Source organism: Mirounga leonina, unplaced genomic scaffold (assembly GCF_011800145.1).
Source record: "Mirounga leonina isolate KUSES-001 unplaced genomic scaffold, KU_Mleo_1.0 Mir_224, whole genome shotgun sequence".
Taxonomy (NCBI): domain Eukaryota; kingdom Metazoa; phylum Chordata; class Mammalia; order Carnivora; family Phocidae; genus Mirounga; species Mirounga leonina.
The window spans coordinates 16,649,483-16,668,347 of record NW_023270615.1 but is presented as its reverse complement, the minus strand read 5'-3'; the positions used below and the strand labels follow the sequence as shown (position 1 = coordinate 16,668,347).

At 44.3% G+C, this 18,865-nt stretch overlaps 1 protein-coding gene across 1 annotated transcript in view; it reads right to left on the bottom strand.

The window, feature by feature from the left end:
- The window catches only part of LOC118026228 (spermatogenesis-associated protein 31E1-like), a 7,785-nt gene extending 5,972 nt beyond the window's left edge, over positions 1-1,813 (bottom strand). Inside the window, exon 1 of the mRNA XM_035028975.1 lies at positions 195-1,813. Within this exon, the coding sequence (XP_034884866.1) occupies positions 195-1,252 (1,058 nt within the window). The 5' untranslated portion in view covers positions 1,253-1,813. The remainder of the gene's footprint in view (positions 1-194) is intronic.
- Between the last annotated feature and the right edge of the window lie 17,052 nt (positions 1,814-18,865).

Here is an 18,865-nt window from a genome sequence, read left to right as displayed (position 1 = left end):
GCAGGTGCTGGGGCTGAGCCCGAGGCAGGTGCTGGGGCTGAGCCCGAGGCAGGGGCTGGGGCTGGGGCTGATCCAGAGGCAGGGGCTGAGGCTGAGGCTCATCCAGAGGCAGGAGCTGGGGCTGATCCAGGAGCTGGGGCTGATCCAGAGGCAGGGGCAGGTGCTGGGGCTGAGCCAGAGGCAGGGGCTGGGACTGGGACAAGTCCAGGGTCAAGGGTTGGGGCTGGGCCAAAGTGTCAGATAATGACTGGGTCAGTGAAAGATGTGGAGCTATGTTGGCCTGAATTTGGAGTGGCAAGGCATGAGAGAGTTCATTGAATTGGACAGATGGGAACTCCAGTTGGGAATCAGTCATGCTGACAGTGGCCACCAGGGACTCACTGTGCAGAAAGGGAAGACCCCAGAAGAGCTGGTTGCATTTCTGCTGTAAATTGTTTCCCGAAGTCTTGGGATGTGGGGGCTTCTCAGGACCGAGCAGCTGTTTTGGTTTGCCTCTCAAGCTCCAGAAGTGTTGGTCACCCATGGTGTCCTGCTTGTCACCTGGCAACTTGAACATTCTCCCAAAAGAGGTCGGGTGGCAGTCTGACCCTTCCTTCTTTTCCTTCTCCTTCCAAATCTTCAGTTCTGTTCTCTTGGCGATTAGTATCTCCAGAAGCTTCTGGATGTCAGGGTTGATGAAAGGGGGGATTCCAGTCTCTCCCTGTCTGTGTGTGGGGTCTCCCCAGAACAAGGCCTCTGGTAAGGGGTGGGCCAGAGGCTCTTGATCGGACTCCAAGCGTGTGGAGGTGGAGAGGCTCCAGGTTTTGGCAGCCTCTTGCCACCAGGACAGCGCTGAAATGGGACAGTTTGAGCGGCCCACGCCCGAGATGACTGGGACAGAAGAAGCTAACCAAGGGGTGTGTGGAGACGAGCTCTGTGGGATGGGGCACAGTGGGGGTGCCATTGAGTCACACTGAGGGAGAGTCAGAGGAGAGTCTGGCCACTCCGGGGCCAAGGAGGCTGTCAGAGGCGGAGGGCAGGCTTCTGAAGCGGGGAGCCATGGTGGGGAAGGGGGAAGAGCAAGTGGCTGGTGTGAAAAGCCATCCAGGGGAAGGAAAGGCTCCGATGGCCAGGAAGTACTCAGGGAGGAGTGTGAATGAAAAGAAATTGAGGAGGTCATTGGTCCTAGTGACAGGGTGGAGGCCAGAGGTAGAGGGCGTCCCGTCAGAGGAGCGGGGGAAGGTGATGGGGCCATGGTGGGAGCATCTTCCATAGGCTCCCTGCATGGCTGATGGGCTCCAGCAGGCACTCCTCTGCACACCTGCCCAGGGGCTGCTTGCTGTAAGAGCTGAAAGCGCCTCTGGTCAGAGAACCTCGCCAGGTGGCTGTGGGAGACAGGAGGTGTGAGCCGAAGCCAGGAGCAGGGGGGCCAGAAGGGTGGGCCCCACGGCCCTCCGCGCCCCCACACCCACTTCACAATGCTCCTGCTGTCCCTAATCCCAGGGCTTTAGCCACACTGTCCCCTTGGCTCCTCCCAGACCCCCAGAACGGCCCCAGGGTGCCTGCAGCCCTGGGCTCGCACCATAGACTCTGGGAGGAGCACCCTGGAGAGAAGGGGGAAGGTTCTTCACCTTTGCAGAAGGGAAAACAGGTCCTGAACCTCTTCCAGTTCTTGCAGGCAATCTCTGAAAGCTGGAAACAGGAGACTGCGTCACAGCTGAAGGCGGGGGCCCAGGGGTCTTACAGGAGGCTGAGTACAATGTCCCTTTAGGGGAGACCTTTGGGGGATTAGACTCGGGAGCCCCAAACATCAGTGTCCAAGGCCACGTGCCCGCACAGTGATAGCAAGCCTCATGATGGGGATCGCTTCCCCATTCATGACCTTGTTGGGGGAGCAATGACCGGGTCGCCTCACAGAGAAATCTGAGCAAAGCTGGGCAACTTGTCCACAGTTGAAGCTGGAGGTCCCATCTCCCAGGCCAGGCCCTGGGGCCCCTGCTGGGCGACACCTGTTTCCAACCCCTCGGGGCTTCATTCTGGCCCAGAATCTGGGAAGCATCAGGGTTCCGCTCTCCCTCCCAGGAGCCCCTCCCCCCAGGAGCCCCTCCCCGCTCCTAGGAGCCCCTCCCCCTCCCAGGGCTCTGTTTCCTGAGGGATGGGCTCAGGCCCTGGTGTCTTGGAGATGGTGGGGCTGGGCCCTCAGAGCAGGGGGGTCGGTGTAACTGGGGTGTGCAGGGCTGAGTGGCAGATGCTCACTTTTTAGAGTCCGCCTTTTCTTCTTACTTCTGTTGTTCCTTCTCTGTGGCTCCTCCTGATGCTGAGATGAGAGAACACGGGGAGGCTGGGACCCCAACCCCAGCAGCAGATGTTCACTGCTCATGAACAATGGGACCTCCTACATTTAACTAAGGGGGGGGGGCTGTGGTTTTCTTTCATTTTACTCATTTCCTTTTCAAGATGGATAAAAATGTTTTCAGTTTTCCTTCTTTGAAGAATGTACAGGAGGATTTTCTATGTGAGAAATTTCTTTGTCACTGTTCCTCTGCTCAAGAAACACACATATTCCCAGACCTGTGGGCGCATCTGAGCTCCTTCACGTAGGACCCCACTTCCCGAGGCCAGAGCCCCACTCCAGCTGCTGCTCGGGGCCTCCTGGGCTCAGTACTGCCCTCGATCAGCCCCGACAGAGGAACGTTCACCTGAGACACCTGCCCCGGGAAGGTGGGTGGTGAACCAATGCCTAGGGGCCTGACCTCTGCTAGAGATGCAGCTCTTAACTGCTGGTCCTCGGCCACTGGTCACTGTGTTTGGGACATTGTCCTGGAGCTCTCCACCACACCTGGACTCGTGGCCTGAGATCTTTGGGTAGAAATCCTTGTGCCCCTCTAACCCCTGCCTAGTCTGGCTTATCCCTGGATGGATGGTGTTCTATTCTTTCCTGAGAATACACATTCTATTCTTTCCTATCCCAGGAGTCTCTCCAATAATTCAGAAAAGTGGAAATAGTAATAGAAAAGAAACTGGTGCAGCCACTCTGGAAAACAGTATGGAGTTTCCTCAAAAAGTTGAGAATAGAGCTATGCTATGACCCCACAATTGCACTACTGGGTATTTACCCCAAAGATACAAATGTAGTGATCCGAAGGGGCACCTGCACCCCAATGTTTACAGCAGCAATGTCCATAATAGCTAAACTATGGAAAGAGCCTAGATGTCCATCAACAGATGAATAGATAAAGAAGTTGTGGTATATATATACAATGGAATATTATGCAGCCATCAAAAAAATGAAATCTTGCCATTTACTATGACATGGATGGAACTAGAGGGTATTATGCTAAGCGAAATAAGTCAATCAGAGGAAGACAAGTATCATATGATCTCACTGATATGAGGAATTTGAGAAACAAGACAGAGGATCATAGGGGAAGGGAGGGAAAAATGAAACAAAACTAAACCAGAGAGGGAGACAAACCATAAGAGACTCTTAATCTCAGGAAACAAACTGAGGGTTCCTGGAGTGGATGGGGGTGGGAGGGATGGGGTGACTGGGTGATGGACATTGGGGAGGATATGTGCTATGGTGAGTGCTGTGAATTGTGTAAGACTGATGAATCACAGACCTGCACCCCTGAAACAAATAATATATTATATGTTAATTAAGAAAAAAAAAAAAAAGAAACCTAAAAAAAAAAAAGAAGACAGAATCATACTCTGCTGGGTCTGGGCCAAGGGTTCCTTACCTTCTTGATGTTTCTGTGTTTCCTCTGTGGTGGTAAGGATGGATCAGGCTGGGAGAAGGAAACTAACAGGAAAAAGAGCCCCAGTCCACATAGGAAGGCGAGGATATTAAGTGCCCAGGAAGTGGGACTGGAGCTCAGACAACCACCAGTAATGCATTTCTGAGGGAAGAGGTAATTCTCCATCTCTTTCCTCTGAAATTCATTAGTGCCAGATCACACTGCTGCTACACTGAGCACTGGGAGTGCACTTGTGGACACAAAACCCAGGCCCACATCACAGAGCTGTGGTCTGGTCACAAAGGGCTCTTGAGGGCAGGTAGGGGACACAAGTAGATGGACCACAGCCCCTCCCATCCACCCAGCCTTGCAGCTTCATCATCCCTCCACCCTCCTAGGCCTGACACTCCTACCTTCTCACCCTGCTAGAGATAGACCTTTGTCAATTTGCTATTCATCCTGCTTGGAACTCAGATAATACCTGGTTCCCTTGAGACCTCTACTTGCACTCCATCAGTTTCATAGCTTTTAAAAATCTGGAGTTGTCCTTGGAATTTTGGTTAATTCCCAGGAACTTTTGCCCTCTGTCTGCAACTTCAGTCTCCCCACATAATATGTTTTTGCCTTGTATCACCCTAGTACAAAAGAAACTCAAATGTCTTTTGTGCTTCTTTAGCCATGTATATTTTGAAAACATCTTAAGATGTTTTATTTCAGTTCATCTCCACTATCTTCAGCTAGAGGGACTTAGAAAATTAATGATTAATCAAAATTTACAAAGCTAAATAAGTATAAAACAAATTGAAATAGTTAAGCCTCCAAAGTATGTTTTTCATATGTTTCTAGTATTTTTGCTTCTGAGATCAGTAGAGAGTAAACTGCAGAAACACTTTCAGAACATTCTGTATAGACACACATATACATGTTCACCCACATTCTTTAACAAATCCAGCATTTTTAAATCTAAGAATCAAGTTTTTCTTTTCTTTTGTTTTGTTTCATTTCAAAAGTTTCCTTTAGTAATTCTTGTAAGTTTGTATATCTGGGAATATCTTTATTTTGCCTTCATTTTTGAAGGACAGATTTGCTGGGTATGGAATTCTGGGTTGACAATTTTTTTTTAAGATTTATTTATTTATTTTAGAGAAAGGGAGCATGAGCAGGGGAAGGAGAAGAGGGAGAGGGAGAAGCAGATCCCCCACTGAGCAGGGACCCTGACACAGGGCTCGATCCCAGGACCCTGAAATCATGACTTGAGCTGAAATCAAGAGTTGGATGCTCAACTGAGTGAGCCACCCAAGCACCTGAACAACTTTTTCCCTTTCAGCTTTTTGACTGTTGTCATTTCAGGGCCTTTCCCCCACTGGTTCTGACTGGAAGTTGGTGGTTAATCTAGTGTGGTCCTCTGGTGTATGAAGAGAAGTTTTTGTCTTGCAATTTCAAAGTTTCTCCTTTGTTTTTGCATGGTTTGACTGTGATGTATCTAAGAGCGATCTGCTTGTTTTTATTTTACTGCAGGTAGATACTGAATCTATAGATCAAGATTTTTCCATCAAATTTGGTAAGGTTTCAGCCACTATTTCTACAAATATTGTGTCTTTCTCCCCATTTCTCCTTTCTTTCTGAGAACACTCCCTTAAGTAGAAAAGAACTTCCAAATGATCCCACATTTCTCCCAGGCTTGCAGAGAACTGCTACCCACGACCCCAAATTTCTCAATATTCACATTAGTATCTAGAAAGTAGTGTCAGTTCTGAGAAGGTCTTTGATACGGAGTGTTTTGCTGGCATAATGGAAAGCTGCCTATGTAATGATGTCATGCCCGTGCACATGTGTTCTGACTATGGTGGGGCTCTGAGTTAGAGCCATTGCTTTGGAAAATGCTTTATCATGACCTGGTCCAGGCTGAAGAGAGCGGGCCTTTTGACAGAGCGATTAAACAGCTAGAGCTAGAGAAACCCCGCCATTTTGTAATAGCAAAAAATGGGGACCAACCCAGTCCAATCGAGTGGAAGGTATGTGCTCAGCAATATGCCGGAGGATCGTGCCCAAGTTAAAATAAATGAACTACAGCGAAACATCATAAGAGTAAATTATGTAGACACGCTACTGAGCAAGAAATAAAAGCGACTTGCAGAAAAATTGTACAGGATGATTCCTTTTGTTCTAGTTTCAACACTATACAAAATAAAATACGATTTAGTGACACATTTACTTTGGTAAAAATATTAAAAAAACACTGAGAATAATGAACAGGATTGATGAACAGAGGGATGTACAGATGCTTCCAAAAATGTGGATGATCCTGCATTTCTTAGACAGGTTGGGATGTCTATGGCTGTTTTTCATTATTCCTTACATCTTCTATATAATTTATAAATGCCAACTTGTAACTTTTAAACATTAAGACACATGGTAATGTAAACAACTCTATTGGAAATAAAATCGAACATAGCAAAAATAAAATAGCCAACAGCCTCATCAGGAAGGGAGGAGAGAAACTGATCATAAGGATGCTCTGTGCTCTAGAGTAGTCTTTGTTCTCCACACCTTAAAGATCCCCATGTGACTTTCAGTTTTGAGGCCGTGCATTGCTGGGGCCTCCCCACTGCCCTGTTTATGACAAGCTGTATTCAACTCAGATCACTTTCTGATGGTTTCCAAACCTAGAATAACAAAATACAGATCTGTGATTCTTAGCGGATGGCACTTGCTTCTTCTTGGCTGGAGATTTTCAGCAGTAAATGAAGGTATTGGGCTCTGGCTGTTACCCTGGCTACATTCTGACTGTGCCAGGCAGCAGGACCTGGGTCTGACCAGCCCACAATCCAGGCTCTTGGGACAAGGTGACCGTGACTCGACAGAAAACAGATTCAGACCCGACCTCACACTTGTGGATGAGTTTTTATTAAAGCAAGGAAGAGGAGATGCGAATGTATTTGAATTTAGGCCAGTGACTTTCAGGCTAACAAGCCCTGAGCTCGCCAAGTGATGGATAGAAAGGAGCTTTTCATAAATAAAACATGGGGAAAAGTAAACATTTGAGATATATAGCTGCTTTTGAAGAAACTTAGATAGGACTTTCATGTTGGGAGCATTTTGCTTGTTTAGTTATAAACACTGATCTAAATATTTATGTGTAATATGTATTTTTTATAAGAAAAAAAACACAATGTTTCTATGTATTTACACTGGGCAGACATTTGAAATGCACTATTTTGGAGCTGGTGTGACATCCTTCTCCTTACATGCCTCGTAAAGGCAATGACGGTCACGGAAATGGATTCCACCCTTGTTTTCCTCTTCCTTGTGCTTCATCTGATACATTATAAAATCTGTGCTGACAGAACACATGGTATACCATCTTACCTTTTCTGTGATGAATGCCAAGGTTTGATAAATGCTTTACCTGAGAGTGCTCACTCAATAGCCCAGGTTGTAACATTGAGCCCTTTTGTGTCTTTGTGTCATCTATTCAAATCCAGGAAGGTCAGTTGAGGACCTGCCCAAACTCTGGGTCAGAGAGGCACAAGTCTCAGATTATAGAACATTACCTGAAATAGACAAGAACTTCCAAATGATTCTGCATTTCTCCCAGGCTTGCAGTGAAATGCTGCCCAGGAAACTAACCTTCTTAATATTCATGTTAGTATCTAGAGAGTAGTTTAGGCTCCAATATAAATATTTTTGTGAATAAAGCCAGTGCGATGAGATCTGAAGGATTTTTGTTGTCCTTTTCACTACACAGAGGATGCTTATGTTGCATATGATCTATATCCTTTCAGCTTGCTATGATTAATTAAGTTGCATTCACTTGGCCTTACTACCCAAGACTTCCATCGACAGATCAAACTGCACACACTGGAGGATATGCTAATGCGTTTTAAATCATCAGATTGGCTAAACTAAGAAATGATGCTGGAGAAGGGGCAGGATCACAGGTGCGCTCATATATGCTGGTGAGGTGTGAGTGGTTGTCATCTACTCCAGAATATTTCAGGAGGAGCTATTGAATTTTAAAAATAGGCTTATGTATATGTTTTCAGAGCACTGTAAAAGTATGGAGCACAGAAAAGGAAACCATCAACATGATGAAAAGACAACCTACCAAATGGATCCCAGGAAGGACAACCAAATGACTATCAGGATCAAAATAGGATATGTGATGAAAGGTTCAACAATTTGGGTTATTTTAGTTTTTATTTTTTTTATTTATTTTTATTTTTATTATTTTTTAAAGATTTTATTTATTTATTTGAGAGAGAGAGAATGAGAGACAGCATGAGAAGGAGGAAGGTCAGAGGGAGAAGCAGACTCCCCGCTGAGCAGGGAGCCCGATGCGGGACTCGATCCCGGGACTCCAGGATCATGACCTGAGCCGAAGGCAGTCGCTTTAACGAACTGAGCCACCCAGGCGCCCCTATTTTAGTTTTTAATTGACAAAATAAAGAAGTGACTGTCCCTCACTATATATGATATTGGGAGATTTTTTTTAAAAAAAGATTTTATTTTATTTACTTATTTATTTATTCGAGACAGAGAGAGATAGCGAGAGGGAACAGGGAGGAGAGGGAGAAACAGACCCCCTGTGAGCAGGGAGCCCGACAGGGGCCTCGATCCCAGGACCCTGGGATCATGACCCGAGCTGAAGGCAGATGTTTAACCGACTGAGCCACCCAGGTGCCCCGAGATTTTTTTTTAAAGATTTTATTTATTCATTTGAGAGAGACAGAGAGAGCACAAGCAAGGGGTGAGGCAGAGGGAGAGGGAGAAGCAGACTCCTTGCTGAGCTGGGAGCTCGATGCCGGGCTGGATCCCAGGACCTGAAGATCATGACCTGAGCCGAAGGCAGATGCTTAATCGTCTGAGCAGCAGCCCCTCCCCTATTAGGAGATTTTTATGAAATGGTACTAATTAGCTTCTTGGATCCTCAGAAGACCAAGCAAGTTGAAGTGGATCTGAAGGAGGTTTTACTAGGACATTGGAACATGCTGAATATCAAGTTGATAAGACCCATTGTATCATACCAAGGCACTTACAGATTCAGATTTGGACATTTAAGAGAAAAGGAATGATGCCTGGATCTTCCTTGACAGTGAGATATTTACTTGTATTTGTTTAGGGCAGGAGCAGGAAGTTCCCCGGGCTCCTCTCTCAGTTGATGCTTCCAGTATGATGTTTATGTTCCATTCCAGCAAGTTTCCTTGAAAATGCAGTTCCGTGGGCAGACTTGACTCAGACTAACTCACCTGGCTCCAGTGACCCCAGTTGCAGTTACCTAGCTGACTGGCTGGCCATATGTGTTTCCACCTGTGCAGCTGACTACATGAAAGTATGTGAATTTTGTGTGGTCATGCTTCGTATGATCATAATGATAGTTTGTCCTTTTCTGGAGAACATAGAACGTAGACCGTGAGTTTTCACAGGTTGGATGCGGAAACTGATAAATCAGTGCTGTTGCTACATTCTCTCTACCCCTTTTTAAAAATGGCCAATGTGAGCCAGAAAGGGACTGAAACTAATTCTTAATCCAATTTCACTTAAAAAATTATTTTGAGCAAACGTGTGTTTCTGTGAAACTCCTAGAGGTTCTTGCAACTTTATTCGACAGCGGACACCCATGGATCACCCCCAGGGGTCCCACCGAAGCTAAGAGCGGACTGTCCCTTCAAGTGGTACATAACATCAGAAATGGAAAATAGTATTTAAACTCTTCAAAGAAAGCTCTTTGGATTATTGCTTTAATAAAAATGAACAATTTACTTAACAATTCTGAGCCCTGGCCCTCTCCCTAAATAGACCAGGGGAGGTAAGCCGTAGTCAGTGGCTCTGGCCCCTTAGTCGTATCCATAAGTAGATCGCACCCCACAGATACCATCATGATCACAGCCAGATTGACACCCAGGGCTGAAGCCAAGAAATCCTGAAGCACCAGACATTGCCTTTGTAACGCATTCTCTGATACAGGGTTGATCGCTCCAGCCCGTTTTCATATTCATGCTCTATGTAAAGGCATTCATTATATCCCCGTGTCATAAGTATTCAGAAGAAATCCAGTGAGTGGGTAAGAGAAGATGTCCTTGAAAATAATTTCCAAGGGAACATTTTTTAAAGTGGACAGTTCCCCCCCCCCCCCCCCCCCCCCCCCCCCGTTTGGGGGGGGGGGGGGTGTCTTCTTTTTTCATGCTTATTTTGAAAACTCAGATGTCATGATGACTCACTGGCATTTCATTTTGTTTAATTGTGCAGCCTTTCTGATCATTCTTTTTTTTTTAAAAAAAAGATTTATTTATTTATTTGGGAGAGAGAGATAGAGAGCACGAGCAGGGAGAAGAGCAGAGGGAGAGAGAGAGAAAGAGAATCTCCAGCAGACTCCCTGCTAAGCGCTGGTTAGCCCTGCTAACCCTGAGATCATAACGTGAGCTGAAATCAAGAGTCAGGCACTTAACCGACTGAGCCATCAGGTGCTCCAGTGTTCTTTCTTTTATGCATCAGCCTGCCATGAGTGTCCACATTGATTTCTTTGTTATGCAACTCTACTCTGCTCAATCTGACCCACTCATTACCCTGATAAGGGTGGTAGTCAGAACTCCCAATCCATCCCAGGAACAGCTGATCCCAGAGCCACATGCCCTGTACCTGGGGTGAATTTCAACGTGAGTCGCCTTGCTTCTAAGCTTCCTAACCAGGCTCATCTCTGTGAGATAATACTGTGCTAGCTTGGGGATGACAGTCATTCTTAATAATCACAATTTTGGTTGATACTGCTATTCTTTATGCTCAGGCTTACGTGAGTGTGTGATGGATGGTCTATCAACAATTCCCCAAAGGAAAGAAAACCACGAATGAGCTCTTTAGCTGGTAGCTCTCTGTGGGAGGATCAAACCCAGACCGGCTTGCTCAGAGTTTGGAGAAACCTAACATCCTGGCTCCATTACCTCCAGGAGAAACAAATCACATTCTCATATTTTGTTGATGTCTGGTTATATGTTCCTTCTTAGTTGCAATAATGTATGTTTTTTATTTGATTAATTTTATTCTTATTATCACTTTTCCTACTATTTCATGTAGTTACTGGATTTTCATTTTGTTTTGTTTTTTTTTTCCCAGATTTTAGTTTATAGCCTAATCCCTTTCTATACTTTCTTTAAAGGTGCATCATTGTGAATTTACTAGAGAATTTTGTTAGAAATTTTATAATTAATAACCAAGGCACATACCAATAATTTCTGAGTATATATGATGCCCATCTTCCATACTTTATTCATCTTTTCTTAATTACAGATATTAAGTACTTTCTGTATTAAGGTTCTAGGATATGTGTGTGTGTGTACTGAGAGAGAAAAAGAAAGATAGAGACAGAGACAGACACAGAAAGAGAGAGATTTATTTTAAAGAATTTGCTCACTGTGAAAGCTGGTAAGTTTGAATTCTGCAGGTTGGTGGCAGACCAGCAACCCAGGGAAGACCTGATGTGGCAGCTTGAGTCTAAACCCTGGCTGGAGGCAGAATTCCTTCTTACTTGGGAGACCTCAGTCTTTTCTCTTTAAGGCCTTCAACTGATTAGATGAGGCCCATACACATTACAGAGAATAATCTGCTTTTCTCAAAATTTAAGTGAAAATCACATATAAGAAAATACCTTCACAGCAACATCCAGATAAGTATTTAATCAACTATCTGGGTACTCTGGCCTACACAGGTTGTCACATATAATTAACCATCACAATTAACCCTTGTCAATTTAGGACCCATACACGTCTCTTCAATAACAAGGTTCTACTTCTGTCTAACCTGATACAATTATCCTACATACAACTTAAAATGCACTAATACATTCCCTAGCGGAGGATACAAAGTCCTTGGAGATGCTCCCTCTTCTCCCTGATAACCTGTAACTTCAATACTGTGGTGCAAACTCCATACATCTTATGTTCTATGATAAAGGACTAAGAGAAAGAAGAAAACAAAGATACAGACAGATACACTCAAAAATATTCATAACAAAATAAGGAAGAAATATTCATAAGAATTAGAGTCCTGGAATGCCTGGGTGGCTGAATCGGTTAAGCATCCGATTCTTGGTTTGGGCCCAGGTCATGATCTCAGGGTCGTGGGATCGAGCCCCCACTGGGCTCCGTGCTCATCATGGAGTCTGCTGGAGATTCTCTCTCTGCCTCTGCCTCTGCCCCACCCCCCACTTGCAATCTAAATAAATAAATAGATAAACAAATAAAATATTAAGAAAAGAAGAATTAGAGTCCTTATTTCTGTAACTGGTCCCGTGGTCATAGCTGGTATTGATATAACTAAGTATATACTTCTGCTGCTCATTCTATATTACATTTGCTGTGAGCAAGCACCTCAGCTGGTTGTGGTTCTTTATCTGGTGGAGTGACCCAACCCTTCATTCCTGAATTTTCTGGACTATGAGTAGTCTTGCCTGGATTGGGTTGTTGTAGGTTTTCACTGACTTTAATCACAGGGCTTGGTGGTACTAAGAGACGCTTATGGAATCTCCTGTACTGCAGACATACCCTCCCTTTCCTCCACGGTGGATTAACAGTCTCATTTTTCTGTGTAGTCAGGATCATTAAACACCTTAACTCTCATCTTTATGTGTTTACTCAAAGGCATGAGGAGCCCAAGGTGGCCAGGCAGCGGTCTTAACTTCCAGTTCAATGGAATCATGGTCGTGTCTCCTGGGGGTAGCATTCCTCCCTTTGAACTAGGGTCTCGAGATCTGCAGGGCATGAGGTCACAGAAACAAGGAGCAAAGATTTCTTAGTGACATCACTAGGGTAATACAGGTGCTCCTCTCCTTTCTAGCCCTAGCTTCCTTGATCGATGAATCCTGACTGTGGGAGAAACAGCATAATATTTGGATGCATTGATTTAGAGCATACTCAGCCTCCTGGAGAACACTGCCCAGGACAAGTTTTGCCTGCAAGTTTTTGCCCCCCAGCCAGCACTGTAACTGAGTCTTCAAAAGGTCATTTTGTTGTTCTAGCCAGCTAGTTGCTTTAGAATGGTGGAAAACATGGTAAGACCGTGAATTCCACCATCACGGACCCAAAGCTGCACTTCATCTGCTATGAAATACATTCCTTGATCGGGCAACACTGTGTGGGATACCATATCAATGAGTAAGGTGTTCCCTAAGTCCAAGGAGAGTAGATTTAGCAGAAGTACTGTTTGCAGGGAAGGCAAATACATATCAAGAGCAAGTGTCTATTACAGTAAGAACAAAACAAACACTTCCTCTTCTATGATGAAAGTGGTCCAATGTAATCAATCTGCCACCAGCTAGCTGCTGGTCACCCTGGGGAATGGTGCCATATTGGACTCTGCTGCTGTCACTCAGTGGTGGTTCATAGCCTGGTTGGACCCACTAAGTGGAAATACATGTTGCTGAGCCCGTACATAATCTCTCCCACCATGGCCACTTTGTTCATGAGCCCTTTGAGCAATGACAGGAGTGGCTGAAGAGAGGAAATAATATCCACAGAACAAGTCATCCTATGTACATGATTATTAAAATGCTCCTGTGTTGAGGTCACCCTTTGCTGAACATTCACATGAGATAAAAATATCTTCACATTTTTTTAGCCATTCAGAGAATTTCATCCATAGACCTTTTCCCCAATTCTCCTTGTCACCAATTTTCCAATCATGCTCAAGTCCTTAACCATCCAGCCAAACCATTGACTGCAGCCCCTGAATTGGTATAAAATTGCATGTCTTGCCACTTTTCCTTTCAGGCAAAGTGAATAACTAGGTGCACTGCTTGAAGTTCTGCCCACTGGGAGTATTTTCCTTCACGGAAGTCCCAGGGAGAGGCGTAGCAAGGCAGTTGTCCACTTTCAAGTAGTACCTGCATATACGCCAGAACCATCTATGATCCAGGTATGACCTTTCTCTTCTTCTGTCAGTTGATTATAGGTAACTCTCCATGAGGAGGCCGTAGGTGCATAATGGGAGAGAAGACAGTGTGTCAGGAGTTGGGGCCATGCACACTTGGACAACTTCTTTGTGTAACTTACATGCCCAGCACTGCCTGGGCCCAACCATGTATATATTGGTCCCACTGGATGATGGAATGCTGCTTTAAATGTCCTACTTTGTGGCGTGGTGGGTCAGGTGACACCCACCGGATGGGTGGGTGTCATGATGGGTCATGTTCAGGTCACATGTTAAGTGGGTGGCCCAAGGTTAAGTAACTCTCCTAATGCCCTCTAATAGGTCATGAGCTGTTTCTCAAAAGGAGCAATTATCCAAAGAGGATGGTGGGGTTCGGTCCCCAAATCCTAAGGTCCTGCACTGCAAATCACCTATAAGAACCTGCTCCAGAGCAACCAAAAAGCTCCAAATAGCAACCTTATCTGCCACCACCACTTCAAGCCCCACTGGAACTACTGGATCTCGTGGACTGAGTGGCCGAGCAGCTCGTACAGCAGCGTGGACCTGTTACAGAGCCTTCTGTTGTTCTGGGTCTCACTCAAAACTAGTAGCTTTTTGGGTCACTCAATAAATGGACTGGAGTAACACATGTAAATGAGGACTATTTTGCCTCCAAAGGTCCAAGAGGGTCACTAGGCATCATGCTTCTTTCATGGTTGTAGGAGAGATCAGATATAACAAGTTACCCAAGTTAGAAGGGACATCTCATCGTGCCCCACACTGTGGGACCCTAGAAATTTCACTGAAGTCAAAGACCTCTGAAATTTGTCTGATCTATTTCCTACCCTCTAACGTACTAATGTCTTACCAATAACTCTACAGTGGTTGCTACTTTTTGCTCACTATGTCCAATCATCAGTGTCATGGGCCAGCATGATCTCTTATGTGGAAGGGAAAGGCAGTCAAGGTCCCTGTGAACTAAATCATAACACAGGGCTGGAGAGTTGATACACCCCTGAGATAGGACAGGGGAGGGTATTGTTGGCTTGGCCAGCTGAAAGGAAACAGCTTCTGGTAGTTTTTACTAACAGGTTGGAGGAGAAAGCATTTTTCAGGTCAATAGCTATAGACTCGATTGCAGGGGATGTGTTAATTTGTCCAAGCAATGAAACTACATCTGGTGCAGGAGCATAGAGTCACCATCTGGTTAAAGTTATGAGAATCCATAGTCATTAGTCAGGATCCATCTGTTTTCTGCACAGACTTAACAGGCGGGCTGAAGGAGGGAGGGATTGGCTGTCACCACCCCTGCACCCCTCAAGTTCTTGATGGTGGGGCTAATCTCTGCAATCCCTTTAGGAACGTGCCATAACTTATGGCTTTCTACTTCCCTACAGTAAAGGCAGTTCTAGGGGCTTCTACTTGGCCTCCTCACCATAATAGTACTTACTCAATAGGCCATGGAATCAACGCAGGGATTCTGGTGGTTGCTGAGAATGTCTTTCCAATTATGCATTCCAGACCTGGGAAAATAACCACAGAATAAATTTAGGGATCCACTGGGCTGACTCTGAGATCAGCCTGAGAGAAATTCCATTGACTCTATGATTTCCATAAGCTTCTACTCTGAGTGGTAGACAATAGTGATGTTTTGGGTCCATAGTCTCTGAAAAATCTGATAGTTTTCTTTTTTTGCAATGCATAGTAACCCTGTAGAGGGCCAGAGGTTCCTTTGGGGAAGTCTGGGTGAAGGATTCACAGTAAAATTTCTGGCAGCATAGCAGAGTCCCCCTCCTGGCCTTCCATCCATTCAAAGGGTTTTGGGTCTGTAAACTGGCTCAAGTCTGGGAATTGACTGAAAAGCCATTATTCTCTGTTGTCAGGACTCAAGTTAAGGTTTGTTCACTTGACCTAGTATTCTTATGCTCATACAGATCAAGTTTTGGACTTCCCATTTCTTTCATTTCTAGGAACACAGTGATCAAGTGGCCAATGCCATGCATCTCTGTGTCTCTATGCGGATTTCTGGGTTGAATCTGCTATCCACTATGGCTACCAAGTCCACATGGCTTTGGCTGTGGAGTGCCACCACTTGGCCCATGCCACCCCAGATCCAATTAATTCCATTGTGTTTAGGTTTCCCAATTATAACCATGGTTCCCACTGTAGGGTCTGGCCTATAGTGAAGAGAAATCACAGAACCCTTCAAGGATTTGGGGCTCCACTCACTAATAATTTATTTCTCACAGTCCTGATGAAAGGTCTGGGTTCTGGTCCTTCCCAGGGAGGTCAGAATGTCCTCAATGACAACTACACTCTCACTTCCCCAGCCCACCACGACAGACTGAATCTTTCTGTCCCCTAAAATCCATATGCTGAAAACCCAATCCTCGGTGCGATTGTCTTGGGAGGAGGTCCTTGCGGAGATGAATAAATCAGGAAGGGGGGACCCTCATGAATGGGATTAAGGCCCTTAGGAAAGAAACTCCAGAGATGTCCCTTCCTCCTTTTGCCATATGAGGTCACAAGGGGAAATTGGCAGTCTGCAACCTGGGAGCCGGCCCTCGCCAGAAGCCGAGCACGCTGGCATCCTGATCTCAGACTTCCAGACTCCAGGACTGTGAGAAATAAATGTCTGCTGTTATTATGCAACCCCATCCATGGTGCTTTGTACAGCAGCCCAAACTGCCTAAGAAACTCCCTAAGCTTTGAATCCCTGCCTTTGTAGGACACCAAGGTTGGTCTGATGCTTTAACTTTATTTAGCGGAAGCCATCTTTTGGGTTATGTTTCAGCCAACCAAACTGTTCGAGCCCGTTCCAACCCAAAGCTGCAACATTAGATGCAGACTCTGCTTAGCAGATCCGTCTTGACAAATGTGTCTTGATCCACCTCTTATTCCTTCTATCCTCAACCCCAGCCCTAAGGAGATAGAAAACAAGACATTATGGGATTGCCTCCTTCAGGGTCTAACTTTTGGAATAAAAGTTGGCTTTCTGTAATGTTACTTTTTAATGGCATTAACACAGGAGGTGATCTACAGATTCAACCTGGTTCAGAGAAGTCTAGGCTATCTGTTAGTGAGGTCGGTACTTGTTATACATTGCTAATTAGAATATGCCAAAAGGCTTGAATAGGTTGGGTGATATTCAAATACAGCTTTGAGTTTGGACTAAATGTTAATATTTATTCCCCTTTATCTCAAATATTGGTGTCAGACTTTAAATTCAGCTATGCTCAAAGATCTTCCCTTAAATCAGTAACCCGAAATGGATGCTGGTTTCACTTTAAAATCCAATAATCCACCTCCTCCACGCCTCTGGCTTCACTTCACACCTATGAGCAGAACAATTGTTACAGACTCAGCCTCCACTTGGAATCACTGATTACTTGTCAGCCATGTTAGGAATCATCAAACACACCTCAATCCCACCACGTTTGAAATTGAACCAGGATCTCACTCCCAGCATTACTGTTCCTGGATAGGCCAGCCAGAATCCCAGCAGAATCCCTGACGTCTTTGTCTCTCGAGATCCAGTCATTCTGGTCTTCTCCTAAGGGTGGTTCAAATTCAACCATTCTCCCCTGACATCAGCCAAATCCAAGTTGCTTGTCCTCCTTGAATTCTGCAGGAGACTCCTCAGTGACCCACCTGCACCCATGTTTGACTGATGTCATCTATTCTCCACATATAGTGAGAATAGTCTTTTCAAAACGTTTATCAAATTTGTCCATCCTCTTCTTAATACATTTTAATGGCTATCTGTTGTTCATGGGCTAAAGAGAAAGACCCTTAATGAAGCCACAGTAAGTCTTCAGGGTAAGATATCAAACTCCACTTCTGGCAACATTCCCTAACATATATAAATGTGTGTGTTTCTCTCTCTCTATATACACACACACCCACAAGCATACATATAACAATGTATAATTATAAAACTATAATGTACATTATACATAATGTGTATAACTATATACATAATGTAAAATTACATATAATTATATGTATAATGTATATTATAACTGTAAAAATATATATAATGTGATTGTAATTTTATAATTATGTGTATAATATATGTTTAATGTATAAATATATTTAATATATTATGCATAATAACCACATATATCTATACCACAAAGAAGTATAAACATTATTAACTATTAACCTAATAATGCATAGTCTAAAGCATTATTAAAATCCATTATTTGCTTCCTGGTCAAACTATGCATTACAAAAACTTGAGATATATTCTGGTTCTTCTGCTGTAAACGATCACTCTGAGAGATATGCTCCCCCCAGTTTTCGGGACTGAGACTAATTGTTTAGTAAACTGGGATTTATGACAATGTTATGTCCCTTCAGAGAGGAGTTATCTGCTCTTTTCCGTGATAGCTGTGAAGATTATATTTTTATTAAAGTTCAGATAACATATAATTTATTATTTTACAGTCTACAATTTATTGGAATTTAGTTCAGTCACAATTTTGTGCAACTATTACCTTTGTGCAGATGCTAAACATTTTTACTGCCCCAAAGGAGATCCCAAACCATTAGGCAGTTACTCCCTTTTCCCTCTCCCCTCTCCCCCTGGCAACCACGAATCTGCTTTCTGTCTCTATGGATTCATCTATTTTAAATATTTCATAGAAATGGAAACATATAATATGTGACCTTTTGTGTCCGCCTTCTTGTACTGATCATGACATGTTTGAGGTTCATCCACATTGTAGCATGTACTTTATTACTTTTTATGGCCAAATAGTAGTCCATTGTGTGGCTAGACCACATTTTGTTTATCCATATCCTGAATATACTGTCTGTGGGATTTCTCGTTTTCACCTCATTCCCCTTAGGTACCAGTCTCTCCTGGGCCATAGGGCATTTGCAAATTACTGCTTCCTAATTAAGAAAAAAAAAATTCAGTTACTTAAAGTAAGTTAGTCACCTTCCTCTGTACAGAGATTAATAGAACCACAGGTCCACAAACACCCTCCTCACAGAATTTCCCACCCTCATCATCACGTCTCTGTTACCTTCTCCACAAAACACTCCTCTTCTTTTTTTTTTTTATTCTTTTGTTAATCCCCATACATTACATCATTAGTTTTATTTTTATTTATTTATTTTTTTAAGATTTATTTATTTATTTATTCATGAGAGACAGAGAGAGAGGCAGAGGGAGAAGCAGGCTCCCAAGGAGCAGGGAGCCCGATGTGGGACTCGATCCCAGGACCCTGGGATCATGA